Here is a 16597-nt window from a genome sequence, read left to right as displayed (position 1 = left end):
TTCTGTTTTAATTGGTCTAGGATGCAGCCTTGGTATCAGGACGTTTGAAAGCTCTTCAGGTGATTCTAACGGGCAGCCAAGATTGAGAACTACTACTTTAGAGGTTCAGGGAAAGGAGGACAATGCAACAAAGAAGTCCAAGGAGTAGTCATGAAGTTGGGAAAAAGCTGGGAGCGAGGGATGACCTGGATGTCAAGTGGGGAAAAAGTTTTATGAAGGAAGTGATCAATGGTGTTAAACACTGCAGAGAGATGATGTAAGTCCAACTGATATTTGAACGTTGGGCTCAGGAAACTGGAGAAGATATGACAAAGGCAGTTTCAGTCGACTGGTGGGGTTGAAGTCAGGTCTAGAGTGGATTCAAGAGAGAATGGACCTGAAATCTAGAGGCTCCACGTGGTTGTCCCCTCATATACAGTCACAATGGTGGTCCCTGCCCTAGTTGGCCAGATTTCAGAAAAAGAGAATAACATTGCTAGCGGTGTTTTTTTGTCCCTGGCTTTAAACAGTGGCTTGAAATGGTCATTAAAGGATAGTTTTTCTAAGCCCTTTAAGTGTTGGTGGTGTTTTGTTTGCAAACAGTGCTGAATTTTATCATAAAACTTCTTTCTTTGAATAAGCTTTTTACCAAAACAACTAAACTTAGAAGCGCATGTTTAAAAATAACCACCAAAAGTGATGATATTGTGAACCACTGATTGTATACTTTGGATGGATTATATGATGTGCAAACTCAACAGAATTGCTTAAAATACACACACACACACAACCCAAAAGCCAGTAAGTAGAAAGAAAAAACAAAACTATAATTTATGGATGTACAATTTTACAGAGAAACAAACTGAGAAATTACTGAAAATAATCAATGAGGTGGCTGGCTACACAAATATGTAATTAAAAATAACTTTCCTGTGTAAGAATAGGAATAACTAGAAAAATACAGTGGAAAAGACTATTTACAAAAAATAAAACTGTAAAGGACTTAAAGAAAATCAGACAAATTTACTCAGTAAAATAATATTCTAATAAATGAAAAGGTGGTGTTTCTGGATGGGAAACAAAAATCAAATTATGTAAAGTTTACAATTTTTCCTAAGTGGTTTATAGGATTAACTTAATTTTAATCAAAATTCTAATGTATAACTTTGGGAAACCTGAAACAAGCAAAACTGATAAAGAATGCCTAGACCACCCCACGGGATTGGTCTATGAGGACACCACTGGCCTTGCCTCTGGGCAGGCACTTCGGGAGGGCCTGGATATTAGGAGGCCAAAGACTGTAACAAATATCCACAATCCAGAAGACATGTGATCTTTTCTCCAGAAAACAATGTGAGCAACCCACCAGAGGCATGATTTCTAAAATTAAAACTCACTGCCTTCTGGGGTAGTGACAACCCATTGCCATAGGTCTGAGGATTGCATACAGGTGAACATGGTGAGTCTATTGACCAACCATGGAGCCAAGCCAACTTCTTCCTGTCTTCGCATCTTGCTCTCCTCTTCAGGGTCTTGGGGTTTCCTTCCTGGTAGGTAAGATGTAGGTTCAGCAGAGGGACAAGATTCTGAAGAGATTTTAGAGTGGTGGGCTGGGTGGCTGGGGCTGAGCCATCCTACGTTCTTCCCACAAGGGAAAGGCATTGCTCAGAGCGAAGAGACAGCTGATTAAGAGATTAATAGCTGAACAGAATACAGTACCAATTGTAATCCTTTAAAATTGTAAAAGTATTTTTGTAAAACAGTCAATTTTCACCACAAATTGCAAACTTGTTATTGAAATCTACTGTTAGTTTAGGACCACATACAAATAACAAAGTCTTTGACATTCAGTTGCTGTAGTATTTCTATATTCCAAATTTAAACAATCCCTTTCAACATTCAAGCTTTAACAGGTTCTTAGAAGCTTATATCAATTGCTAACAGAAGTTGGTGACTTAAATCAGTAGTTGTTTCTTTTGGGAGAATGTGATTTCAGATAGGGACCTTTGCATTATCTTCATTTTTTTCAAGTTTTGATTCCCACGTGGGAAAAAAATGGATATATTTTCAGTAGAGATGAGTCACTTTGTTGCTTCGCAGGTAAACAGCCTCCAGACTCACATTCAAACCCTTTCCTGTTAGGGATCTGAACACTGCGACACAGCTTCACAAAAGAAAGCTCCTTAGTCCCAAAAGCCTGGTTGCTAACTGAGGTACAGCCCTTGAGGATGTGTTGTTCCCTGTGAATTTTCTAACTATCTGAGGTTTCAGCCAAGATGGGTTATTTATCCAATTTTGGCCATGATGAGGTTTTCACATATCGTGTCTTTTCAGACAGCCTGGGAATTCAGAATTCTTAATGAAACATTTCAGGTTGAGGCAGGACCATCAGATCTCTCCCAATCCCAGGTCTGCTTTCGGGTCTTACAAGCTGAGTGGATTTTCTCATGCCGGGTACAGTTTGACAGCCGACCAAATCTTCTCCCACATTTTTTGCAATCATATGGCCTCTCAGTCTCATGACTCTGAAGATGAAACACAAATTCTTCATTCCCTGGGAAGGTTTTCCCACATTCTGGACACTTAAATATCTTCTCTCTTATATGGATTCCTTCATGGCGACTCCGATGAGAATTTTGACGAAAGTTTTTCCCACACTGAGAACATGAATACGGTTTCTCCCCTGTATGGATACGCTCATGCTTATTAAGGTTTGTCTTATGGTTAAAGCTTTTCCCACAGTGACTACAGTCATAGGGTTTTTCTCCAGTGTGAGTCCTCTGATGGGAAATAAGGTAAGAACTTTCATTAAACTGTTTTCCACACAGTGGACAAGTGTACCATCTCCTTGTTCTCCTATTTCGGGTAAGTGCAATAACATTGATGTCTACATATTTTGAAAGTTCCTCTAGTGGAGTATCATTTTCAATGGTAACTAAAAGATTTCTCAATTTCTTTTCCTTTGGAATGGATATATTTAGCCTTTCTTTTCCATGGCAACCTGGAGATTTTTCAGAGACCAAGGAACAATCCACTTCATCACAATCTGAAGACTTTTCTCTGTGGTTTTCATTCCCTGCAGGTTCCTTCTGAAGATCTTCATCCTTACAATTACTGTCATCGACTGCTGAAACAGAGAATTTAATAACTTCTGAAGCACATGACAACATCAGGCATGAAGAAAACAAGTCAAATATGTCATGAAACAACCATCAAAGAAACCTAATGAATGGCAGATAATCCAATGAATAGCAGGATACAGGCTAAGTTTTCATCCCCTACAATGCAAACTCAGTCCTTTTTTTTTAGTAAAACAAGTGGGACTGCACTGAAAGACTTTATGCCTGTTTTCTGAACAGGCACTAATTATTCATTCAGCAAGTTCATACTGACCAAATACTTTATATAGATAACTGAATTAAGGCCTAGGGGATGAAAGGCTTAAATAAAGGGCAGCACTCCTAATTTTTAGGTCTCCAGTAAGAGAATGGTAAGATGAACCACTTCCATGTTTCTGATATAGTAGATAATATCACAGTACTATAGCATTAGATAATATGATATCCTATATAAAACTGGAAACAATTCAAAAATGAAAAATAAAGAAGGTATAACACACTGACAAGATGGATCATTCTTTGGCCATTAAAGTGCTTATTTCAACTGATAAAACGAAATCATACTATTAGAAGTGAGAATAGTGAGAGAGGAAGTACAGTAGTGAATAGGAAGGGGGCATAAGAAGAATTCCTGGGGGTACCAGTAATAGTATTTTGGGGTAGCAGTTAGATGAGTATGTATTATGTTGAGGAAATCTGAGTTGTAGTCTCATGATTTGCACACTTTTTCTGCATTTATATGATATTCCAAAAAAAAGTCTATGTGTAAAATAAAAAAGATCATAAAGACTAGGATAGAAAAAAAAAATATATGCCAACATACGGGGTGATAAGGGATCCCAAAACTCTGGCAACTTAGTGAGAGCAAATTGTGCAATCAACCATTTAGATTTTGTGGATGATACTGAAGCTGGAATGCAACTCTGCTGGATTTAGCAGTTTCACACCAAAAAGTTTTTTTTCTTCCTTTTCAGTTGTCTTTTTAATTACTCTCTTAGGATAATGAAAATGCTTGGTGAAAGTATATGATAAATTTTTATTATAGCTCGAAACAACCTGCCATAGTGTTTTCCAAAGAAGCAACACCAACTTCAACATAACTATCAATAGGTGAGTATCAATTTTAACATAATCTTGCCAGCATTAGATATAATTTAAAGTAATCTACTAGGTATAAAATAGTTTCCCACTGTCATTTTACTTTGTATTTTGATTTTGCAAAATAGTAATTCCTCCATTGGGCACGACTTTTAAAAACTTATGTAAATTCTATATATTATGCAGCTCTTAATCTCTTTATCAATTAGTGATATATATTTTATCATTGAAACAGTCCTCTGGGGTAATTCTGCTGTTAAAACCAGAAAAAAATGTATCAATCTTTTCTATCTGACAAAGTTTTGCTCTGTTTTCTAGCCATTCTTCTACTGGCTTATCTTTATATTTAATTTAAAAAATCTGATGTTTAATTCAATATATAGCACAGACTGAAATCTTCTTATAAATTACGATCGTTATCCCAGCCCCATTTATAATTGTCTTCTTTTCCTCTTATTTTTAAATGTTCACTTTATTCTGTATCTTGGCTGTTTTTCATTAGTACATTATTTTATTATTGTTTTAAAATATATCCCTAACATCAGTAAGACTAATTAAATACCCGCTTCCACATTTTTAAATATTTTGTCTGACTGTATTTACAGAATAAATTTGGAGGGCACCGATAACTTTATGTGATTTTAGTTCTCCCATTTAAAACCATCTCTCCATTATTTAAGTATCTTCTTTTACATTTACCAAAATAAAACCTCTATTCCTATTTTATAGCTATTCTGAATGAGATCTTTCATTATCTTGTGCCTCTTTAAGAATGCTACTGGTTGTTATATATTTATTTCCTAACTACTTTAAAACTATTTAACAATGTTTTAGTTAATCCGTTTAGATTTTCCAAGCACAAATCATATCTTGGTTTCTTCCTTTTCCAATATTTATTTCTCTTAACTCCTTTTTCTTATTTTATTGCTTTAGAAAATCTAGTTAATGTCCCATTAAATATCGGTACTGATAGCACACCATGTTATTTTGTTCTCAGCTTTTAAGGAATTATCCTCAGTGCTTTATGAATAATAATAAGTGTTAGGTTATATTAATTTGGGGGAGGGGGGAGAGGGTGGAATGTTCACGGTCTGGGTATCAAACCCCAATGGAAGGTGAGCATTCTACCACAGAAACACCCGTGCACCTATCAGCTACATTAATTTTTAAAAGGTTAATTTTGTGTTTTGAGGACAATCTATAGAAACTTCAATGATTTTTTATTTTAAAGTGTCCATAATATATTTTATATTACTTTAATGTACAAAATTTTAAAATAAATTTTTTAAAAACTAGTTAATACTATTTGTATGACCCCAAAATCAAAACATGCAAAGGTATATACTGAGAAACCTTACTTCCATTCCTGTTCCCAGGCATCCTATCATATCCCAAACCATTATCAACTTTTATTACTTCTTTGTGTTCTTCCAATACTTCCTTAGGAAAATACAAATATTTTCTTTTCCCACCCCTATACAATGTATTGCTAAATATTTCATCTTCTACAAATCTGATAAAGCTCTTTATAAATAAGGATTTGGCTACTGTCTAATATGAGCTACAAATACTTTTCCAGTTTATTGTACATTATTCTGCTTGTTTTTTTAAATTTTGAAAAACTAAGTTTTTTAGTTTTATGACTTTTGTTAATCTTTTCTTTCAAGGATTCAGGACTTTAAGTCTTAATTAGAAAAGCCTTCTTATCCCAAGCTTATTAAGGAATTTACTTGTCTTAGTTTTCTGGCTAATTTGTTGTATTTTCTAAGACAAATACTAAGTAATGGGTTGGCTTAAATAACAGGAACTTATTGGCTTACAGTTGAGGATAGGGGAAGCCCATAATTGCTGTGTGAGTGAGGCAATGCTTTCTTTCTAACTGAAGATTGTGCATTCTGGAGCTGGCTGCTGGTGATCCTCGGGGCCTTGGCGTTTCCATTACATGGCAATGCATATGGAGGCATCTTCTCTTTTCTCTTCTGGATTCTGATGACTCTGAGCTTCTTCTCCCCCATGTGGCTTTTCCTCACTATTTCTGAATATTTTCTCCTCATAAAAAACTTGAGTAATCTAGATTAAGAATCATCTTGTTTCAGTGGGCCACATTTTAACTAAAACAACTTCTTCAGAAGGTCCTGTTTAAAATGGGTTAACATCCACAGGAATGGATTAAGAACATGTTTTTCTGTGGTACCTAATTTAACATACCACAATCTGTTCTGTGCACCTCAAAATGACATGTTCTTCCCACATGCAAAATACATTCATTCCATCACATTTTGAAAGCCTTAAGCCATTCTAGTAACAAGGGTAAGTACAAAGTCTCATTAAAATCAGGGGCATGGTCTGTCCTGGGGCAAATTTCCTCTGTGTGAAGGACCTATGAAACCTACAGAAAATAGTTATCTGCTTCCAATATACAATGGTATGACAGGCACAGGATGGATATTCCCTATCCAGAGGGGAGAAATTGGAAGGAAAACAGAGGTCAAAGGTCCCAAACAAGTCTGAACCCTGTGAAGGCAAACTCCATTAGATCTCAGAGTCTTAAAGAGTCAACTGTGACTTGAGGTTTTGCCTTCTGGGCCAGCTGGAGAGGCAGCCCCACTCTTTCCAAGTGCTTGACAGTAGCTATGCTCTCCCTGAACATGGAATAAAGGCCTCATTCTCTCCAAGCATCAGAATGGCAGCTCTCTGCAGAGTGCCAGTGCATAGACCCCACCCTCTTCAAGCACTGGGGTGGCAGCATGCTCCCTGAATATCAGGACACAAGGTCTGTCCCCTCCAGGTGTAGGGGCAGACCTGCCCTTTCCACACAGGTGGATGAACCCACTCTCTTGGCCCAAGGAGATCTTTTTGGTTCAGATCCCTGCTTCCATGGTTCTGCCCCTGAAGTAATTCTTTCTTCAATTCCTCCCTTCTCTGCCCCTTTCAGTCCAAGCTGGCAGTGGTTCTGCTCATATATATTTTCCAAAAACCCTTTTGACTTTGCATGCAGTTCAAGGTGACCGACAAAAATTATCTGACAAAAGGACTTTCTACAGATCCATTCTGGACAACGGCATTTCCAATCCTGACTTCCACTGAAATGGCTGACTGGATCCATGTTCAGCCACACCCTCTTTAGATATGTTCAGTTAAACCCTCACAGGGAACTCTGTTTCCCTGGGAGTCATTTTCTGGAAGCTCAAGGAGGCCGCTGATAGAGCCACTGTGGCCCTAGTCTCAGAGCACACTCCTAGTTAGGCTGAGAATTTTTCAAATCATCTATTTCTGTTTCTTTGTGCTTAAGAGTTTAATTCTCAGCCATTCCCTTTCCTCTCACATTTTACTACAAGCTGCAAGGAGAAACCAGGATGTAAGTTTAACACTTAGGTTGGAAACGCTCTCGGCTAAATATCCAAATTCATTGCTGGCAAGTTCTGCCAACCATTTGACATCAGAACACAATTTTGCCAAGTTCTTGGCCACTTTATAGCAAGGATAGCCTTTGTCCTCCAGTTCCAATAACATGTTAGTAATTTCCTTCTAAGGCCTCAAAAGTACCTTTAATGTCCATATTTCTACCGACAGTCTCTTCAAAGGAATCCAGGCTTTTTCTATCAAGTGCCTCACAATTGTCATTACCCAATTCCAAAGTCGTTTCCATGTTTTTAGGTATTTGTTATAGCAGCAAACCCCACTTGTCAGTACCAAAAACTGTCTTAGTTTCCCGACTGCTAAAAGAAATACCATACAATGGGCTGGCTAAAACAATGGGAATTTACTGGCTCACAGTTTTGAGGCTAAAGGTCCAAAATTGATATGTCAGCAGGGCCATGCTTTCTTTCTAAAGACTGGCATTTTGGGACTGGCTGTCAGCTATCTCTGGTCCCTGTTTTTTCTGTCACATGGATATGCACACGGCAGTGTCTTTTCTCTTTTGGGGTGACTTCCAGCTTCTTCTCCATGTGGCTTTTGTTCACTATTACTGAATATCTTCTGCTTATAAAGGACTCAAGTAACCTGGATTAAGACCCATCCTGTTTTAGCTGGCCACACTTTAACCAAAATAACATCTTCAGAAGGTCCTATTTACAATGAGGAATACAGGAATGGATTAAAATTAAGAACATGTTTTTCTGGGGGTACAAAAACCTATCACATCAACCATATATATTTTTTTAACATTTTAATCTTTGATCCATTTAAAGTTTTTCTTGGTTTGCAAAGTAAGCTCTGATTTGCCAAATGGTTACCCAGTTGTCCCAAAATCTAACATCAAGAAATTCCATCTTTACCACAGTGATATGAGATGCCAACTTTATCACACAGTAAATACCCATGTGTATTTGAGGCTATTTCCATTCCACTAGCCTTTGTATTCATATGTCAATATCACTCTGTTTTTCATTATGGGGACTTCACAGACTGCTTTAGTACCTGATAGAGCTAGAATCCCTTCCACCTCCACAGTTCCTCCTTTTCAATTTTCCTGGTTACTCATATTTATTTTTCCATTTGAATTTGAGAATCAGATTGTCTAGTCCCTGCCCCACCCCCAATCCTACTGCAACTGTTAATGGATTACATCAAGTTTATAAATCAACCTGGGAGAACTCACCTTTCATGATCTTAAGTCTTCCTAGAAAAGAACATAGTATTTGTCTATTCATTCAAATCTACTTTTCAGTGGTTCAGAAATGTTCTGAAGTTTTACTTGTAAATTTTGCACATTTCTTAAATTTACTGCTAGTTTTTGTTTCTTTTGTAATAAAATCTACCATTTTATCTCTAAATGATTACCTATTTGCATATTTAAAAGCTAATGATGTCTGTATATTAATTTTATATCTCACTGCCTTACTGAATTCTCTTGTTCGCAGTAAATTTTCAGGCTTTCTCTATGGCTTTCCAGCTACACAAATCATATGTAAATAGAGACAATTTTATCTTTCTTTCAAGTTCTTATACGCCTAATTTCTTTCTCATTTAACTGAACTAGCTACTACCTGCAACACAATTTTAAATAGTGATGAAAGTGAGCTTATTGTTATGTTTCTAATTTTTGTAGGAATGCCTCCCAGTATTTCCCATTAAAGATGATGCTAGTTGAAAAGATGACATGTACCCTATTAAGGAAGTATTCATTAACTACTATTTAAGTGTTTTTATGAAAGGGTTTAAATTTTGTCAAGTATCTTTTCAATATCTATGGAAATAACGGTAGGGTTTTTCTCCTTTTTACTATAAGATGGATTATATTAACAGATGCTTAAATACTAAATCATTGTTTTGCATTCCTGAAATAAAATTTATTTGGTCATGGCAATTTTCATTAGATAATTTTAAGCAGATTTTGTTATCATTGTCACATTAATTTCACAAAAAGAATATGAAAGTTTTCCTACCTTTTGTTAATACTCTGGAAATTTTCATAGCATTGAATTAGCTGATTTTTAATGGTTTAGAAAAAAATTTCTGTGAAATTTCTGAGTTTTTCTTCATAAGGGGCTAGTTTTTCAAAATTTCCATTTCCTCTATGGAAACAGGTCTAGTTCTGTTTAAAATTTTCTACTTATTAGTTCCTTTGTTTTTTTCTATTTTAACTCATTAGTTCCTAGTTTTCTGTTTATCAATACCTTTTTTCTGTTCTTAATTTATTGTTGTGTTTTTTTAACTTTGAGTCAGTCTTAATTTTTTTGTTTTAAAATTGATATACATATTTTTACAGCCATTTTTTTTGAGCACTCTTTAGGTTACACCATAGACTCTAATATGTAGTGTTTTCTACAAAAATTATACAATTTTAATTTGTATTGCCCTTTCAACCCAAGGTTGCTTAACAGTGTTTAAATTACCAAGTGGAAAGAACTTTTATTTTCTCATTTCATTATTAATTTCTAGTTTTAGTGCATCATGATCAGATACCATACTACTGCCACTTTCAGGAAAATGAGTCTTTCTTTGTTGTGTAGTATATAGTCAATTTCCATGAATCTTGAAAAGGTGTATTCTCTTTTCACAGTAGAGAACAGATATAACCATAAAAATTATCTCACTGAAAATCCATTTAAGTGTTCTACAATTTTACTTATTCCTAGGTAATTCACTTGATGGATCTTGGACTGAGACACATACTCTCTGTTCTCCTATGTCAAGGACTCTCCTTCGATTTCTGTCCCCACAAGGTTCAACTACATATAGTTTTCCCTCTGCAAACTAATCAAATGTTCCAATTTCAATTTTCACCCACATGCTGATGACTCCCAAAAATCTACACCTTACTTTTGAGTTTCAGTTCTTTACCGCTATAAAAATTTCACACTGTTTATATTTAACACTGCTTATTTTTAAGTAAATGATTTGTCTTCGAAACCAGACTGTAAATTCATGGAGGGCAGGAATGGAACACTATTCATCTTCATAACCCACTAAAGATCAGCTCCAGAACCCAGCCCTGATTAAGGAAGAAACAAAGTAGCATTTTTAAGAAGTTAGCGAATGACTAATAAGCTTAACCCATCCACTTCAGGATACTGGGCTGGGGGTGGGGTGTAAGGATTGGGCCTCAAGGAGGGTCCCAAAGTACCTGGCCAAAGTGGAAAATTAACTAGGCCCATTACACACCACTACCCAAGACCATACAGTATAATACCACTACAGAATTCAACAGCCATTATGGACTTTTGTCATCCCAGGCAGCTCCCCAAACCTGTCCTCTATTCCATTTCAGTCTCACAAACAAACAGCCCTGAAGGCAAGGTTAAAAGATTCAGGACAAAGAAAAACATTTTTGAGGGCTCCTACCTCTAGGGTAGCAGTATATTTTCAGGGAAAAGGCGAAGCATCTCTAAACAGCTTGCAGAAAAGCTGCTGCTGCCAGATCAATCTCACATGTAGCACTGGGGACACCTGTCAACCACTACTAGGAAATGGGTACAAAAAAAGAAGGCCCTATTCACCAACCATATAAGAAATATACTGGCATAATTATGGGAAATGCAGCAAAGAGGTAGCAGAGGTCTGGACGAAGCCTCACGTTCTGATGTCAGCATCCCTAAGTCTAAAGCCCTCCCTGTCTGCTACTTGCTCCTTTAGCTAATTTCTCAACCGCTTTCTGCTTCATCTCCCTTATCTGTAAAACAATAATAATTTCTATACCCCACAGTACTACTGTGATAAATACACAAGACGATAAATGTATATAAAGAACTTAGACTAGTACTTAGTCACAGCATATAAGTGCTTAATGTTAGACATTATTTTCATCAATGGTGGAATATATTTTTACTTATACAAGTATGTGCTTGACATTTTTTGAACATCAAGAAGAGTCAGACATATGTCCAATGAAAAAACTAATTTAAAATACACCTGCTGTGAGAATAACACTAGATCTGGAACACAGGCACAGAAATAGTTTGCCTACATTTTCTGTGACTGCTTGAAGTTAGTACAGCAGCCACAGATCTAGTTCACCAAAAGAAATTTCCTCCTTGCCCTCCTCTGAAGATATAAGGAAAATGGCCACCAGAGCTGGTGCAGGCTCTGCCACGTGGGATAAAACAAAAAGAAATCAACTGTGCAAATGTGCTTGGCATCAAAAGTCTGCGTCAAAAAGGAGGACGTGCTTTTCCCATAAGCTACAAACTGAACACTCAAGACACTTGATTTCTTACCTAGTAACACCATCTCCCCAACATCACCTTCTTCTTCTTCTTTCTCCGAGGTGGGTTGTTCAGCAAGATCCAGGCTCACACATTCCTCCTGGGAGTGAAATACATTCAAATCCTCAAACACCACCAGCTCCTGAAAGAGCAAAAAGCCCCCTTTCCCTTTAGTAACTGATGTTCTTGAAGCCCTACTGGTAAGACACTGAGACACAAAGATCAAGGGAAGGGGAAAAGGGATGGGGAAATGGATCTACAAGCCCATTCAGATATAGCACAGACAGGAGAAGGTCAGGGTTAGTGAGGAGCAGAGGAAAACCAGAAGAAAGATGTCCAAGGAGGTAGTAAAGAATTAGCCTACATTTCTTGTGATTCCAAAGGATGTATTTTTATGTGTACACTGGCTGAACAGGGAAGACTGTAAGAACAGAAGTGATGGATGCAACTCAAATGGAGAATGGGAAAACCAAACCCACCTCAGGTTCAGCTTTCAAACACGACACTGTCTCCTGTTCCTGCTGGACTCCTCTAGGCAGAAGGTTCACTAAGGGACAAGGATGCACAAAGAAAGAGAAAGCTGTAGTTAATGACAATGCAGTGACTGTAATACAGGGACTCTACCCACAGCTTTAGGTCACGCTGTCACTGCTCTTTTTCTTTTTAATGTTTTTACTGTTAAATGTAACATATATAAAAAGAAACAAAAAAAAAGTAGTGATTCTCAAAGTACACTTCAACAAGTAGATACAGAACAGATTTAGGTTTCCATTCCACTATTTCAGATTTTTCCTTCCAGCTGTTGCAGAACACTGGAGGCTAGAAGAAATACATTTTTTTCTTTTTTGTGAAAAATAACATATATACTAAAAAGCAATAAATTTCAAAATTCATAGCAACCATTAGTGTAGAACAGATTTCAGAGTTTGGTATGGATTACAATTCCACCATTTCAGATTTTTACTTGAAGGTGCTCTAAGGTACTGGAGCCTAAAAGAAATATTAACATAGTGATTCTGCAATCATACTCATTTGTTACACCTGACCTTCTCTATATAACTCCATCATTACCTCTGATCTTTCTCCCACTGTTTAGGGGTATTTGGCTATGCCCATTCCAACCTTCTCTTGTTGGAAGGGACTGTTGATGTCCTTGCTCATTTCATAGGCAACTCACAGCATTCTTTGCTCCTGTGACCCTAGTCAGAGGTCAAGCTATAAACCCGAGGGTCTTAAATCTATCTGAGGTCTCTTCAGTATGAAAAGAATGATTCCCTTAATCACCTTTTAACACTTCCCACAGAGGATATTACTAAAGGGGAGGTTCAGGAAAGGCAAAGAATGAAGAAGTCCATGGCAAACACAAATTCTCTAAAATGCCACATAAACTGAAATAAACTTGATAATTCTCGTATTTCTTTATCCTAAAGAGACGTCTTCTAACAGAATATTTGAGTAAAACTGACAATACAGAAAGACGCACCTGTTTATTCTGTGACTTTATATACACCCAGCACAACCTGGTATGCTCAAGTTTGACAAGAACATACAGATGTAATAGAACCAAATTCTTTTTCAATATCCACCATTCTAACTTCAGTTCGTTATCAGCTAACACAGAAGCCTATCTCAGTCTCCAGTATTGCCCCACTCTCTTCAAAGGAAACAGATTTACTTCTCACCTCTGTTCTGAAGGCCTGTGCTCACATCCTTCATGATAACCAAGGTCTCCTTGACTTTCTGACTGGGCTGGAGCAGGTTTGGTTTGGGCAAGAAGGTGAGGAAGTGCTCCAGCACCAGCTGGTGGATGGTTTTGGGCCCACTGGTGGCATCTCGAAGTAGATCTTGGCCCAGTTTGGAGTTCGGAGGAACTCTCAGTATAAACGACCGCTTTGGCTTTGGGGGCATAGGAACCACTTTTGCAGCCATGATGCCTGGCACCCACACACCACACTCGTTTTTGTAGGGCTCCAAGAGGCACCTCTTGTTGAAGAGAATCTGCTAGACAAGAGAAACTATGGGTTACCCAAAAGACCAGGCAGGACACGACTACACCCCAATATATGGCTTGACTGGTACGGCCATATAGGATCTGAATCAGAAAGGAAAGTTAATCTGGGCATGGACTTGAACGTCCCCCAACAGTGTATTATTCGCAATGCCTAAGAGGGAGATCCTGAGAAGGAGAACCAAAGGATGCCAAATTTCAAAGGTCAAACTAAAGGAAGAGAAGGCACCAGACAGCGAGCCAAAGGCCATGTTCCTCGGAATTATGAAGTGCAAAACCCACTGGCAAGAGCAGTTAACTCACTGCTAGAAGAAAGAGCAACGAGCCAGAAGACAGAAACTTCGGGAAATCCCTGAGGGCATCTGCTGAGAAGCCAGCCTGGCCACTAAATGCGGCCAAATAGCGCCCCTCCCGTGACCTTTGGGGACGGCTGATGGCTCTCCAAGGGAGCAAATGCGAGGCCGCAAAAGGTATTCATACGTGTCAGGCTGACTCCTTACCGCCGACAAAACCTTGCTGCGAGCAGCAGAGAACGCCCCACTACGGACCCCCCGGGCCAGACCCAGAACGGGCCTCTCCCGTCAGCTAAGGGAGCGTTCAGCCGGTTCCCCATCGGCCCTGGCTTCCCCAGCAAACCACGCTCTACTTGCCAGATACCGCCTCAGCCCGGTTTCCGCCCTCACCGAGCCGCCTCACCTCTCGGGGCCTCCGCCACCCGTGGGTGCTCACCGGGACCAGCCCACGGACCCAGGCTCGGGGACAAACCGGGAAACTAGACGACAGAGGACGCGCCCTGCCTCGCCCTTCGGAGTGTCCCCGCAAGTCACCAGCAACTATTGGAGCGCGGCGCAGTTTGGGAAGACGGCGGGGACGCGATGCCTTCTGGGAGGCCAGTGCCTCCGCGGCCGTGACGTCACGCCCGGTGCCTCGTTTCCGGTGCGGAAGCCTGGTCTCCCCGCTCGGAGCGAGCAGTCAGCTCTGGAGAAGCCGAGGCCAGCCGGCGGAGCTCACAGGGCCGGGAGGAGGTCAGACTGGCAGCAGTCTCTCACTCTGGGGCTCTGCCTACGAGACGGAAAACAGGAGGCTTATTCCAGACTTCCATGATGGGCTGGCTCCAAGCGCGGGCATCCCAACTCCATGGCCTCCTGGGAAATGTAGTTCAGTAAAATCAGCCAATGGGAGAACAGTAGGCAACGTCGGTTGGGGTGGGGCCCAGTCAGGGCCGGAAGGGGCTTTCTCTCGTACCGGAAGGTCTGCTCGAAGCCGACGCTGCTTCCGCCGGAGCATCCGGGGTGTTTCACAGCACCGCGGAAGTGAAGAGGGTGGGGTCGGCGGAGGTCTGCACCTTGTCCTTGGTATAACCCCAGCAGCGCTTTCCGGCGGGGGCGGCCCATAGATGAGAGCTGGCTAACCTTACCACTTCCCTTTCCCATCCCCAGCTTGCTAACTTCTCTCCTGCAGTCTGGGCCTCGTTTTCTAAGAAGTTAGACTCGCTCACGTTTGTCTCTACTTTGGTTCCCAATTTTAGCTTCCCACGTAGGCGTAACGCCTTTCGTCTCTGCAATGTTCCCACATACTAGGTTGATTCATCGCCTAGCGAGGCACTCACTCATCAGAGTTGAGACATCCTGTGAGCTGGGATTGCGTCATTCATCTATGCAACACCAGCCTCCAGCATGATGACATAAGTAGAAGTTTAAATGAATGCATTTTCTTAAAGCTGGCTCATCCGCGGCTTAAAATGTTTTATAAAGAGACTAGTTTCAAACCTGTATGACATCAAAAAAGCTTTAAAAAACAGTGAGAGGGTGTTTGTTTCTCCGTACATCAAAATCTCTTCGAACAGCACTATGACTTGAACTCGGAGTGAACAAATAAATCAGTAGGAAAGAATAGTAAGTGCAAAAATTGGCCTGTCTGTTTGTGAACCTATATGAAAGGATAGCATTTCAATATAGTGTAAAATAGATGGTGTTAGCAACAAAATTGTTTATTCTTAGGGAAACAGAGTAAACTCCCTTCTATCACATACAAAGGTGGAATTTAATAAACAATACAAGAAAATTTAAGAGAACATTAAGTTTAACATTGAGTCAAAAGAGGAAACTGAGATGCCTTAAGAGAAACTATAAACCTGTGTGACTACTTAGAAGATTTTTTAACGGTATGAACAAAGTCAAATGAATAATAGCTTGGAAAGAACATAGTCTAGAGAAAGAATTAGGCATCCTCAATGTACGAAGAGCGCCTGCTAACTGCAAGACAGAGGTAAAAGCCAATTGACAGAGGAGAAAAACTCAGTGGCTATTAGCATTTGCAAAGATGCTTAACCATGTGACCAGTCAAGAAAGGAAACCCTGTTTTCACCTGTGGAGCAATGAAGAAGGCAGGAAAATTATTGCTTTAATTGCGGTAGGATATGTTATATGAGAAATTTTCTTATATATTAAAATTAAAAACATTTGTACCCATTTACCTGGCAATCTCACCTGATACTCTAGTCTTTAGAAATTGAAGCATTGGTTTATAATGCTATATGAAGAAAGATTTTCTTGTAGAATACTTTGTGGTGGCAAGAAGTGGGGGGAAATGGTTAAACAAATCATGGTATGTTCATGCAATGAAATCCAAGGAATATATAAGAAATAGTTGATAGTAATGATCTCTAAGGAGTAGGATTAGTGTGGAGTGTCACTTCTTATGTTTTATAAATATACGAGTTAACAAGTGTTGACAAGGATGTG

At 39.1% G+C, this 16597-nt stretch overlaps 1 protein-coding gene across 4 annotated transcripts; it reads right to left on the bottom strand.

Annotated features, from left to right (window-relative positions):
* Positions 1-393: 393 nt before the first annotated feature.
* ZNF200 (zinc finger protein 200) lies at positions 394-14995 on the bottom strand. Of its 4 annotated transcripts, none has more exons than XM_077142029.1 (5): positions 14550-14995; positions 13528-13846; positions 12325-12392; positions 11858-11987; positions 394-3106 (listed from the first exon to the last, which is right to left on the bottom strand). In XM_077142029.1, the coding sequence occupies exons 2-5, from the start codon at positions 13772-13774 to the stop codon at positions 2349-2351; spliced, it is 1203 nt and encodes a 400-aa protein (XP_076998144.1). In that variant the 5' UTR covers positions 13775-13846; positions 14550-14995; the 3' UTR covers positions 394-2348. The 4 variants fall into 4 exon arrangements, with proteins under 4 accessions (XP_076998144.1, XP_076998143.1, XP_076998146.1 ...); XM_077142028.1 differs by having other exon boundaries at positions 13528-13843; XM_077142031.1 differs by having other exon boundaries at positions 394-3103; positions 13528-13843.
* Between the last annotated feature and the right edge of the window lie 1602 nt (positions 14996-16597).

The sequence above is a fragment of the Tamandua tetradactyla genome, chromosome 23, assembly GCF_023851605.1.
Source record: "Tamandua tetradactyla isolate mTamTet1 chromosome 23, mTamTet1.pri, whole genome shotgun sequence".
Lineage (NCBI taxonomy): Eukaryota > Metazoa > Chordata > Mammalia > Pilosa > Myrmecophagidae > Tamandua > Tamandua tetradactyla.
This window is presented reverse-complemented; position numbering and strand designations above follow the sequence as displayed.